This window comes from Cetorhinus maximus, chromosome 1, assembly GCF_964194155.1.
Source record: "Cetorhinus maximus chromosome 1, sCetMax3.hap1.1, whole genome shotgun sequence".
Classification (NCBI taxonomy): Eukaryota; Metazoa; Chordata; class Chondrichthyes; order Lamniformes; family Cetorhinidae; genus Cetorhinus; species Cetorhinus maximus.
In genome coordinates, this window is record NC_135879.1 from 177,547,178 (window position 1) to 177,560,908 (window position 13,731).

The 13,731-nt window shown below is 43.7% G+C and overlaps 1 protein-coding gene across 1 annotated transcript in view; it reads right to left on the bottom strand.

Moving 5' to 3' along the window:
* The window catches only part of LOC144685528 (NAD(P) transhydrogenase, mitochondrial-like), a 186,289-nt gene that overhangs the window by 144,812 nt on the left and 27,746 nt on the right, over positions 1-13,731 (bottom strand). The window contains exons 4-6 of the mRNA XM_078550138.1: positions 7,995-8,224; positions 5,870-6,087; positions 3,420-3,507 (exon numbers count right to left, since the gene is read on the bottom strand). Coding sequence (XP_078406264.1) covers positions 3,420-3,507; positions 5,870-6,087; positions 7,995-8,224 — 536 coding nt within the window. The remainder of the gene's footprint in view (positions 1-3,419; positions 3,508-5,869; positions 6,088-7,994; positions 8,225-13,731) is intronic.

The window sequence follows — 13,731 nt, forward strand, 5'->3', positions numbered from 1 at the left end:
GGCCTATAATTTCCTGGTCTATCCTTTCCTCCCTTTTTTAATAATGTGACAATGTTAGCAGCCCTCCAGTCCTCTGGCACCTCACCTGTGGCCAGAGAGAATTTGAAAATTACTGTCAGGGCCTCTGATATCTCTTCCCTTGCCTCCCTCAACAGCCTGGGATACATCTCATCCAGGCCTGCGGATTTATCCACTTTTAAGGCCGCTAAACTCACTAGTAACTCCTCTCTCCCTATGTTAATTTCCTCTAATATTTTACAATCCTCCACCCTGATGTCTATACCTGTGTCATCCTTTTCTATTGTGAAGACCAATGCAAAATATTCATTGAGGACTGTATCCACGTCTTCCGGGTCCACACACAGATTACCTCTATGGCCCCTAATTGGTCCTGCTCTTACCCTAGTTACTTCCTTGCTCTTTATATATTTAAAAAACCCTTTTGGATTTTCCTTTATTCTACCCACCAATGCTTTCTCATACACTCTCTTAGCTTTCCCAATTTCCTTTTTAAGGTCCCCCCTGCGCTTTTTTTACTCCTCTAGGGACTCTGCTGTATTGAGCCCTCAGTATCAGCCATAAGCTTCTGTTTCTTTCTTAATCCTAACCTTCATGCCTCTTGACAGCCAGGGTTCCCCAGACTTGGTCCCCCCATTTGTCTTTATGAGAACATATTTGCCCTGTAGTCTCGTTATTACCTCCTTGAATGCCTCCCACTGCTCTGACACAGTTTTATCTGCAAGTAGCTGCTCCCAGTCTACTTGGGCCAAATCGTATCTCATCTTAGTAAAATTAGCCTTTCCCCAATTTAGAACTTTTCCCAGCCCAACCTTATTCTTCTCCATAACTATCCTAAATCTAATTGATTTATGGTCACTATCTCCAAAATGCTACCCTACTGATACACCTTCCATCTGCCCGGGCTCATTTCCGAATATTAGGTCCAGAATTGCCCCCTCCCTTGTTGGGCTTTCTACGTACTGGCTAAAAACGTTCTCCTGGATGCAACTTAAGAACTTTGCTCCCTCCCTACCTTGCACACTAAAACTATCCCAGTTAATATTTGGGTAGTTAAAATCCCCTACTATTACTGCCTTATTATTCTTACACTTTTCTGAAATTTGATTACATATTTGATCCTTTATCTCTCCCTGGCTGTTTGGGGGTCTATAGTACACACCCAACAGCGTATTTGCCCCTTTTGTGTTTTTTACTTCTACCCATATGGCTTCATTTGATGATCCTTCCAGGATATCATCCCTCCTCACTGCTATAACTGATTCCTTGGTCAATATTGCAACCCCCTCTCCTCTTCTATTCCCTCTCTCTATCTCGTCTGAATACCCTGTAACCAGGAATGTTGAGCTGCCAATCCTGCCCTTCTTTTAGCCAATTCTCGGTCATAGCTATGATGTCATACTCCCACGTGTCTATCTGTGCCTTCAGCTTGACTGTCTTATTCCTCAAGCTCCTTGCATTAAAATATATTCCATTTAGCCTTGCTAAACTCACTTCTTTCTTATCTAGCCTATGGGCAGAAATTTCCCCCCATTGTGCGGGGTTGTGCAGGGGAGGGTGGGAGTGAGCGCGAACCGGATTGGCGCCCCCGATCGGGTGCGTGCCGCCATTTTACATGGGCGGGCCAATTAAGGCCCACCCAGCGTGACACACACCCGGAAGCGCTGAGCGCTTCCTGTGCGGGCGGGGGGGGATTCCCTGAGTCGGGACCTGCGCTCTTTTGCGCATGCACGCGACAGAGCATTGAAATCTGCCTGAGGCGCAGAGGTGCGTCAAGCAGATTAGTTTAAGTTTTGAAAAATGGAATTAAGGTTAAAAAAAAAAATTTAAGGACATGTCCCCTCGTGTGAGACAAGAGCTGGGACATGTCCATTAATTTTTTCAAAAAAATTTATGTAATTAATAAACCCTTCATGAAACCACATCCTGCCCGTGGATGAGGTTTCATGAAAAATGCAAAGATCTCGTGGGCTCTTCGCCTGCCCCTCAACTTTAAGGTTGGACGGGCAGCATTCTTAACAGCTTTAATTACTTTGTTAATGGCTTTAATAGGCCTTTGACAGTTTGGCGGGAGCGCAGCCGATGCGGCTGAGTGCCTGCCGAACTGACAATCTAAATGACGCATGGTGATGTCGGGACGCACGCCCGACGTCACGCGTGTCATTTTACGAATCGGTGAGCGGGCCCCTCCCCCGCTCGCCGACGGGAAAACTCTTCCCTATGTTTCCTCTGCCTTCCGGACTCACTTACTAATGTTTTAACTTTTAATTCCATTTCAGCTTCTCTCCCCTCTAAACAACTTTTCAGGATCCCATCCCCCTGCCAATTTAATTTAAATCTGCTCCAAAAGGACTAGCAAACCTCCCTGCGAGGATGTTGGTCCCATTCCTGTTCAGATGTAACCCATCCAACTTGTAGAGGTCCAACCTCCCCCAGAAGTGGTGCCAATGCCCTCCCTCCCGCACCATCTCTCCAGCCATGCACTCATCTGCTCTATCCGGGAGTAATCCGGAGAGAACTACCTTTGAAGTCCTGCTTTTCAATTTCCTACCTAACTCCCTAAAGTCTGCTCGCAGGACGTCATTTCTCTTTCTTCCTACGTCATTGGTCCCAACATGGACCACGACCTCTGGCTGTTCATCTTCCCCCGTCAGAACGCCCTGCAGCCATTCCATGACATCCTTGACTCTGGCACCTGGGGGGCAACATACCATCCTGGAGTCACGTCTATGACCGCAGAAGCGCCTGTCTACTCCCCTCACTGACGAATCCCCTACCACTATTGCCCTTTCACACTTCTTCCTCCCACCCTGAGCAGCTGGACCACCCATGCCATGGCCTTGGCTCTGGTTGGCCTCCACAGAGGAACCGACACTCTCACCGTTATCCAAGGCCGAAAAACGTTTTGCATGCGAGATGTGCTCGGGATTTCCCTCACTACCTGCCTGATCCCCTTTTTCTGTCTGGTGGTCACCCATTCCCTCTCTGCTTGCACTTCCTTACGCTGCAGGACGATCACGTCCTGAAACGTGCTATCCACGAACCTCTCATCTTTGTGAATGCACCGTAGTGCCCCAGCTGTCGCTCAAGCTCCAAAACCCGGAGCTTGAATTACTCCAGGCACCTCCTGCACACATGGTCATCTAGACCGCCAGGCGTATCTAGTAGGAGCGTCTTAAGCTTGCATGCAAGCAAACTATTTGGACTTTTTTTTTAAAAAAAAGCAACTCATCTGTTGTTCTTCTCACTTGATCAATTTTATATTAAAGTGAGGCACTGAGGTGAGTATCCTGACAATACTTTGATGAAGGTAAACTGTATCATCCCCGAACACCGGCAATGTTGTACAATTATGCAACCTGAACAGCTGCACTTTACCTCTCAAGTCCTGCCAATCTTACCTTTGCTGGGGGAACCTTGCCAGCAGCTGTGATTTGGCCTGTGAAGAAACGCCCAAAGTGATTTGCAGCCAACACCACCGCTTTATACCTGCCAAAAACGGAGAGACAGTAAATCAGCTTCCAATTAAACACAAGACAGTGGAAACTGGTCATAGCATGTTTCTCGTGCGCATTACCAACAGCACATGGATAGTGCATGCCCTAACTGGGAGGCCCAAGGCTTGGTCTAAATTAGGCCTCAGGCCTCACCTCAATAATTTGGGCGAGTTGCCACTACTTGCTTCATCTCCAGAAGCAGATTTCATATTACAAGAGGATTCACTTCACTCCACATAGGAACATAGTACCAAGAGTAGGCCATTCAGCCCATCAAGCCTGCTCCACCATTCAATACAATCATGGCTGATCATCCATTTCAATGCCTTTTTCCCACACTATCCACATAACCATTTATGTTATTGATAGATTTCTAAATACCAATCTCTGCTTTAACAGCAACCAATGAAGGATCCCAAATGCAGCAGGTCGGGCACCAGCTCTGCTCGGCACTGTCCAATTTGGGATAAGGCCTGTCCTAAAACACATGTCAGACAGCCTTACATTTACATATGTAAGGTTTAAGCGGCTGCCAGGAACACCTAAAATTCACCCACTCCCATTTGTGATCAGATGTTTCTCAGCCCCCTTGGAAAAACGGGGACCTGAACTTCACTCTCGAATATTCCAAATGCCACATGGAGAAGTAATTAATTTCAAATCACCAAATTATTATTTCAGTATTTATGTTGCATATAGTAACAACAGTGCTTTTTCACACAGAATCCTGCTATACCTGTCACTGCCCACAAATCTTAACACTCAACTATATTGTTCTGATTCAAAGCTGCAAATAGGTTTAACTCAACTACAAAAGGAATGCAGCTAATCTCCCCCAAAGTGTTATATCTATCAAAGATCTACAAAGTTGTTTTTCTTATTCTATTTGCATCACTTTAACATATTAACTTGGTACTGTGTTAGGTTTATCTGACGAAAAGGAAAGCCCACCAACAACAGATGAACTATCAAATTATAAATTAACCTTTTTCATTTCGTCCAGATGGGAGCAGAGGACAGGGATAAAATCAGCATGACTGTAGAGTAATCGGGAAAAGAGACCCCTTATATTTTAATGCACTGCGCAAAACCTGGGTTTAACACAAGTTATCTAGGAATGAGCAGCAAATTAATGAGCCTACTCCTGACCTCACTCATGGTCAAGAGTGCTGCCAAGTCTAAAGGACTCCCAACAAATTAAAAAATGATCTTTTCTCTAGACAAATGGGGAAATATGTGATTTAATGTGTTTGGAAACTGAGAAAATAGTGAGCTGAGCTGATATCCTAAGAGCTGAATCATTACATTCACTAGAGGTCAGCAAAGCAGGTCTAGTAGACGGAATTACAGACACAAATCCATACCCTACTCTCAGGGATAGGACATTCCCAGAACAAATTTCTTAATTTTTTTAGAAAAGGAAGACTGAATACATTTTTTTTTGTAATATGTATTCTTGGGCTGTGGGTGTCATTGACATTTCTGTTCCATGCCTATTAGCTCTAAGGTGGTCATGGGACACCTTCTTGAACACTGGATTGAAGGCCCTCCTACAATGCTTTTGGTAGTGAGTTCCTATTGGTTTTTTTCTTGTTATCTTTTGTAGTGGTTTAATATAACTGGGTGCCTTGTTGGGTCACTTCAGAAGTCAACCATGTTGTTGTGGGACTGGAGTCAGATAGAGGGCAGACTGGGCAAAGATGGCAGGTTTCTTTCCCTAAAGGACAACAGTGAACCAGTTGGGCTTCTATCTGATAGCTTTGTGTTCATTTTTTTAACCTGTAGCAGTTTTTTTTTTGTTTTCACCATTACTTATGACCGAATACAAACCGTGGGAGTGTCATGATGAGGTTTGAGCTCCAAATCTCTGGGTTATTAGTTCAGGCCTCTGGACTATAAGTCCAGTAACACAGCCAGTATATACCATACTCTATTATGTATCTTTGCACATACAATGCTAAACAATAGTATTTCACAAATTATTTCTTGACTATACTTCACGTTACTCATGAGGAAAGAGGGCACTGAGGAAAGGAACAATTTCTTCACTGGAGGTCAGGGTGACAGAAAGAGTGAGAAAGTAAAGAGGGCTATATCAAATTAGTGGCACTTGTAAACATTAAAAACCAGGTCAAGGATTACACAGGATCCAATCTGATCTTCTTAGTTCAGGAAAACTATTAGGATAAAAGGGGTCTTTTCAACAAAAAGGGTCAAGGGAGCATCACAAAAATATTTGCGATAAGGGGAATTTAAGGTAGAATGGTTTACATTCATCTCAAAGTCCCTGAATTGTCACAAGTCATAAGCAATATTTTCAATGCAAACAATCACAAAACACAAATGGTTCTTACCCTGCAATATTGGCCAAAGAACTAAGAGCATCGTATCCCTGGGCAATTGTGACTCGGGGAACTTGTTCCATTGCTAACACCGTAGTCTTACGCAGCGAGAGTTTATCAAGCAGCTCTTGGTTCTGAGCTAGATAGATGAAGCTGACCAGAGTTGCCGCTTCTTTTAGAAGGTCAGTCTCATGAATTCTCAGTGCAGTGTTGAAGGTTGGAGCCCGAACCTTAAAGAAAGATTTTATAAATATACAATGGGATTGCAACACATTTTATTAGAACCATAGAACACTACAGCACAGAAAACAGGCCATTCGGCCCTTCTAGTCTGTGCCGAAATATTATTCTGTGAACAAGTTACACATATAACAACTTCCAAGAAGTCAGTCCTTAAAATCTTTATTTTAAGAAATATCCCATTATCAACTTAGTTTCTCCTCTATCTCCCAAGGGCACTGAATATCTTCACCAAATTACTCAATTTCATGTTTAGGGCTAGACAGAGTTAGCAGGAGGCTATCTGGTTTTGGGTTGAGGGGGGGTGGGTTGAGGGGGGGGTGGGGTGGCGGCGGGGGGGTCAGGGGCAGCATTACAAACATAAAACAATCACCACCATTCTTTTTAAAAGTATTCTTCTTTTATGTTCTATTCAGCGATGTGGGGTTGGGAAGTGAGCTACTCCTCTGTCATAATCATTTAGGAGATGTGGAAAACCAACAATACCGACTAACAGGAGGAGAAAACTGATCCAAGTGCAGTAAATTCAAAGCATTTTCCTGGATCCAATCATTTATCATATTGATAAACCAATGTGCAATGTCAGCAAGAAAAAACTTCTAGGAACATCTGGAAGAACATACTAAAACAGGATACCACTTTCGAACATTTCAGAGCTCTGGGATAAGCGTCCCAGATTGAAAAGGATGCAGACTCATAATCTTATCAAAACAATTACCAACATCAGATAGGCCCACCACATACTTCAGGGAAGCAATTCATCACTGATGGGAATCACATTTCCAGCAAACTACTAATTACATTAAAAAGTTGTGGTTTCTCAAAGTAGAAAGGAGAAAGAACTAACATTTTTTTCCATAAGCTATTTTCTTGAGAGTGAGGGAACTAATTTGCATCAAAGGTATATTTCTCAAACCGACTCCTAATACGTTACATTTTTACCTAAGTTTAGAGAACAATTTAACAATTCTGATTTTTTTTTATTCATTCATGGGATGTAGGCTTCGCTGACTAGGCCAGCATTTATTGCCCATCCCTAGTTGCCCTTGAGAAGGTGGTGGTGAGCTGCCTTATTGAACCGCTGCAATCCATGTGGTGTAGGCACACCCACAGTGCTGTTAGGGAGGGAGTTCCAGGATTTTGACCCAGTGACAATGAAGGAACGACATATATTTCCAAATCAAGATGGTGAGTGACTTGGAGGGGAACTTCTAGATGGTGGTGTTCCCATCTATATGCTGCCCTTGTCCTTCTAGATAGTAGTGGTCGTGGGTTTGGAAGGTGCACTTAGATCCGTTTTCTCCTCCTGTTAATAGGTACTGAATGAAACCTAGGTGGTTTTCCACAGGGAAGAAAAGCTGACTCACATCTCCTAAATAATTATGACAGAGGAGTAGCTCACTTCCCGACCCCACATCACTGAATAGAACATAAAAGAAGAATACTTTTAAAAAGAATGGTGGTGATTGTTTTATGTTTGTGATGCCCTCCTTTCCTTCCCCCTGCCCCTGACCCCCTCCCACCCCTCCCCTCAACTCAAGGTCAGATAGCCTCCTGCTAACTCTGTCTAGCCCTAAACATAAAATTAAATGAGCAAATTGAACAGTCCAGAGGTAAAATTCTTCACTAATTCCAATGGCAAACCATGCAAATATGCTGGTTCTCCCCACCTATAATGTACTTTTCCACTAAAATTAATAGAGTAGAATCTCAACTCTCCAATGTTAAGTATGCTTGCACAACCCCAATAATCAGAGAATGTACTGTATTCTCCAAGAAGGATCAAGAAACATAATGATTATTGCTTAAAAAAAACTAGCTTAGTGACTTGAATGTCTCACTACATGGTATAGTGAATTGCAGAACACTATAATAAAATCATAAGAACGAATCTTACCTTGACAACGAGGTCTGAACCCAGGGCCTCCTTGGTCCCTATAATTTTGGCACCAACTCCTCTGTATTGGTCATCGGAGAATTTAGCTGCTTCGCCAGCACCAGATTCTACCACCACATTAAATCCTTGTTTCACCAGAGCCTGAACACCAGCTGGAGTCAAAGCCACTCGCTTCTCATTCTGGAAGATCTCTTTAGGGACTCCTACTGTCATTTGTTTATGGGGAATTCCTACCATCACAAATCAACATTCCATCCATTAACTATTGCGATAATGTAAACCACAGAGCAAATAGAGAAATACATGTGCTCGTTTCGGCCATTTGACATAATTATTCTCACCATCTCCCCACATCCCAGCTAAGGCAACACTGGCCTAAGTCTATTGATGTTGTTCCACATTAGACAGTTCCACAGTTGAAAACATTTAAACATTTTAGCATATGATGTCACTGTTGGAAACAATGCCAAAACGAATTTAAAAGCTAAAAAGTGCCTTGCAAATGGTCTGGCTATTAGACACAACTTAATTGAGCTGCCTCTGCTTTTAGGGACCAACAAGAGAAAAAAATGGGCTGTGTATGATATAATACCGGTTCATTAGAAACAGGTTTTCTATTTTTTTTAAGAATTCAATTATTAACTCTTATAATAGTAGGCCTCAAAGTGTTTTTTATCTGGTTTAACCTACCTATTTAACACCTTTTTAGAGCCATGTTTTAAGAGAAATTCACAAGTCAAATGTGGAGGAAAGAGGGTTTTTTTTAGTATCAGCATCAAGCATATGTTGAATCATCTCAAAATGGTGCCTAACTTTAACACAAACCTGCACAAAGTGCTCTCAGTGATTGTATCACAAGGACCCTGTTCTCACCTCCTTGATGGAAAGTCTACATTAATAAGCAAACTCTTTATGATCCAAAACTATATTACCCAAAACATAAACACACAAGGTAAATCTGGGATTGGAGTCACAGAGTGAAAATTAAATCCTCTCAAGTGATGGAGATACGCACTGGAAATGATGCAAGTTTCAAACATGTCCAAGAAATAGAAAATACCACAATGACAGTTTGAGCACAAGTCTTCTTGTCTCAACAGCAAGTTTATTAAGGAGAAAGGTTAACAGATTTTAAAAGCCTGAAGATTTAACTAGATTAATTAGATTAATTTGACTCTACATCTCTTCAAAGACAGGAGTCTTTAGAAATCTCTACAGTACTTTCACATCTTCAATCACCTGTCCTGAATGAAACAATTTTACAAGAGTGAAAAGTGTGGGTCATCTACACGCCTCTGTCTGGTCAACAAAGTATCCGCTCCCAACCATCTCTCACCTCCCTTTGGCCCAGCAGTACCAAGGGAAGATAGACAGATATCGTTCATGATTAATCAAAGCTAAACTCAGGACACAACCAAGCCTGCTCACAGGACTCGCTGATGGGTACAATGAAAAGCCTTAAATGTATAAGTGAGTGATAGCAACTCCCAATATTGATCATTTGACTATCATTTATCTGGATACAATAGTTTTTTTAAAAATTCGTTCATGAGATATGGGTATTGCTGGCTGGGCCCTTGAAAAAGTGGTAGCGTGCTACCTTCTTGAACCGCTGCAGTCCATGGGCAGAATTTTTCCGACGGCTTGCGGGGGGTGGTACCCACACACCAACGTGTAAAATGACGAGGGATGACGTCGGGTGGAACTGCTGACGTCACCCCGCATCATTTACATTTTCAGGTCAGCAGGCGCACAGCCAAATCGGCTGCGAGCCTGCCAACCTGTCAACGGCCTATTAAGGCCATTAAGAAACCAATTCAGCTCATTAATGGACCTGCCCGTCCAACCTTAAGGCAGGATGAGGCTTCATGAGGGTTTTAAAATTTTAATGAAAGGTTGCAATAAAAGTTATGGACATGTCCCAACTCATGTGACAGGGAAAATTTTTAAACTTCTTTACTAAAAGTTTCAAAACAGAGCCGATCTCCGAGGCACTACTTAGCCTCAGGGTGATCTGTGCACTATTTTGCGTGCATGCGTGAAAGAGCGCACTCCCGGCTGAAGGAATTTCCCCCCCGCCCGCACAGGCGGCGCTGATCAGGAGCCTGCCTGCTGGCGCCCGCTCCCGCTTTCCCCCCCCAATGGGAGGAAAATCTTTCCCCATGTGTTGTAGGAACACCCACAGTGCTGTTAGGGAGAGAATTCCATGATTTTGACCCAACGATAGTGAAGGAACGGTGATATATTTCCAAGTCAGAATGGTGTACAACTTGGTGGTGTTCCCATGCATCTGCTGCCCTTGTCCATCTAGGTGGTAAAGGTCAAGGATTTGGAAGGTGCTGTTGAAGGAGCTTTGGCGAGTTGCTGCAACGCACCTTGTAGATGGTACACACTGCTGCCACTGTGCACCAGTGATGGAGGAAGTGGATGTTGAAGATACTGGATGGAGTGCCAATCCATTAGACTGCTTTGTCCTGGATGGTGTCAAGCTCATTGAGTGTTGTTGGAGCAACACTCATCTAGGCAGGTGGACAGTATTCCATTACACTCCTGCATTGTGCTTTGTATATGCTGGACAAGCTATGGGAAGTCAGGAGGTGAATTCGCAGAATTCCCAGTCTCTGACCTGCTCTCGTAGCCCCAACCCTCAGGATGTCGATAGTGGGGGAATTCAGTGAGGGTAATGCCATTGAATGGTTGGATTCTCTGTTGTTGGAGATGGACATTGCTTGGCACTTGTGTGGCACTAATGTTACTTGCCACTTAGCTGCCCAAACCTCGGTATTGTCCAGATTTTGCTACATGTGGACATGGACTGCTTCAGTATCTGAGGAATTGCAAATGGTACTGAATATTGTGCAATCATCAGCGAACATCCCCACTTCTGACCTTATGATGTAAGGAAGGTCATTGATGAAGCAGCTGAAGATGGTTGGGCCGAGGACACTACCCTGAGGAACTCCTGCAGCGATGTCCCAGGAATGAGATGATTGACCTCCAATAACCACAACCATCTTCCTTTGTGCTAGGTCTGACTCCAAGCAGTGGAGAGTTTTCCCCGTGATCCCCATTGATTCCAGTTTTGATAGGGCTCCTTGATGACACACCCGGTCAAATGCTGCCTTGGTGTCAAGGGCAGTTACTCTCATCTCACTTCTTCAGTTCAGCTCTTTTGTCCATGCTTGGACCAAGGCTGTAATGAGGTCAGGAGCTGAGTGTCCCTGGCGTAACCCAAACTGAATGTCAGTGGGTAGGTTATTGCTGAGTAAGCGCCGCTTGATAGCACTGTCGATAACCCCTTTCAGCATTTTGCTGATGATCAAGAGTACACCGACGGGGGGTTATTGGCTGGGTTGGATTTGTCCTGTTTTTGTATACAGGACATATCTGGGCAATTTTCCTCATTGCTGGGTAGATGCCAGTGTTGTAGCTGTATTGGAAAAGCTTGGCTAGCGGTTCAGATAGTTCTAGAGTTCTCTCATTTAAGTGTACAAAATTCTTACAGGGCTCAATAGGGTAGATGCAGATGCTTCCCCTGGGTGGGGGGCCTAGAACCAGGGGACACAAGAGGTAGGCCACTTAGGACCGAGATGAGGAGGAATTTCTTCAGTCAGAGGGTAGTGAATCTTTGGAATTCTCTACCCCAGAGGGCTGTGGAGGCTCAGTTATTGAGTATGTTCAAAGCAGAGATTGATAGATTTCTAGATACCAATGACATCAAGGGATACAGGGATAGTGTGGGAGGATGGTGTTGAGGTAGGTTAAATGGAGGAGCAGGCTCAAGGAGCCGAACGGCCTACTCCTGCTCCCATGAAGTAACAATGGCAGGACAGGTGTTATGTTGCAGCTTTGGAATGTGAGGGCTTTTGAACACCAAGTCGATCCATGACAAACACAACTGCAGGAAGTGCAAGTAGCCTGAGGAATTCTGGATCAGGATTATTGATCTGAAAGCCAAACTGCAGACCCTGCACAACAAAAAAAAAGGCAGGGGGGGTGGGGGGGGGAAGAGAAATACCTAGACACTTTGATCCAGAAGATGGCTACGCCTCTTCAAATAGAGTCGTCAGTTTTGGTCAGCGGTGTGGGACAGGAGGATGTGACCATGTGCGAGGCAGGTAAAGGGGCTGAGCAGACAGTAGTGGAGGAGCGTCAAACTTTGCAATTGTCAAACAGTTCTGAGATGTTTGCAACCTGTAAGGACGAAAGTGAGGTCTGCAAGGTGGATGAGCAAGATGGCCATGGCACTGTGGTACAGGAAGCTGTTCAAGCAGGGGAAACAAAAAATGTAGCGGTAGTAGGGGATCATATAGTGAAGGGGATTGACGCTCGTTCTCTGCAGCAATGAATGAGAATCTAGAAGGCTGTGCTGCCTGCCCGGTGCCAGGGTTCAGGACATTTGCTCAAGGCTGCAGAGAAACTTGCAGTGGGAGGCGGAGAATCCAGTTGTTGTGGTCCATGTACCAACGACATAGGCAGTATAAGGAAAGAGGTTCCGCATAGTCAGTTATGAGAAGCTAGGTACTAAATTAAGAAGCAGAACCTCAAAGGTAATCATCTCTGGATTATTACGTGAGCCACGTGCATATTGGCATAGGGCAAATAAGATTAGAGAGATGAATACGTGGCTGTTGTGGGAGGTGTGGGTTCCGGTTCATGAGACACTGGCACCAGTACTAGGGAAAGTGGGGGCTATACCATTGGGACGGTCTACACCTGAACTGAGCTGGGTCGTGTGTTCTTACGAATCATATAACTAGGGAAGTAGAGAGGGCTTTAAACTAAACAGGGGGTATGGGATCAAGCTTGGGTAGATCTAGCAAATTAAAACATAAATTCATGGCAGGAGGCCATAATAGTAATATGGGAAATGAGGGTCATAGAATAACAGGAAGGACAAAGAGATAAAACCTAAGAATACACCAACAGTGAAGACCTGATGTCACAAAGATAACAAAAAGACAAAATTAAAGGCTCTGTACCTGAATACACGTAGCATTCATATCAAAGTAAATGAATTAATAGCGCACATTGAAGTAAATAAATATGATCTGATTGCGATTATGGAGACGTGGCTGCAGGATGACAAAAATTGGGTCCTGAATACTGAGGGATATATGACATTCAAGAAGAATAAGAAGCTAGCTAAAGGTGGAAGGGGAGCACTGTTGATCAAGGATGGCATTGGTGCAATAGTTAGAGATGACCTTGGTTCAGGAGATCAGGATATAGAATCAGTTTGGGTGGAGATGAGGAATATTAGGGGAAAGAAGTCACTAGTGGGAGTGGTTTACAGGTCCCTTAACGGCAACCAACAAAGTATTCAAGGAGAAATGTTTGGTGCATATGATAAAGGGACGACAATAACCATGGGTGATTTTAATCTACATATAAACTGGAAAAATCAAATTTGCAGTAGTAGCCTGGATGAGGAGTTCATAGTATGCTTTCAAGATTTTTTTTTACAGCAGCATGTTCTGGAACCAACCAGAGTGCAGATTATATCAGACTTGGTGTTGTGTAATGTGACAGGATTAATTAATGACCTCAGAGTGGAGGCACCCCTAGGTAGCAGTGACCACAATATGATTGAGTTTTATATCCAGTTTGAAAGGGAGAAAAGTGGGTCTTAGACCAGAATTTTAAACTTAAATAAGGGCAACTATGTGGGCATGAAAGCTGAGCTAGCTGAAGTGAATTGAGATACTAGGCTAGGGGATAGATTAATAGAGAAACA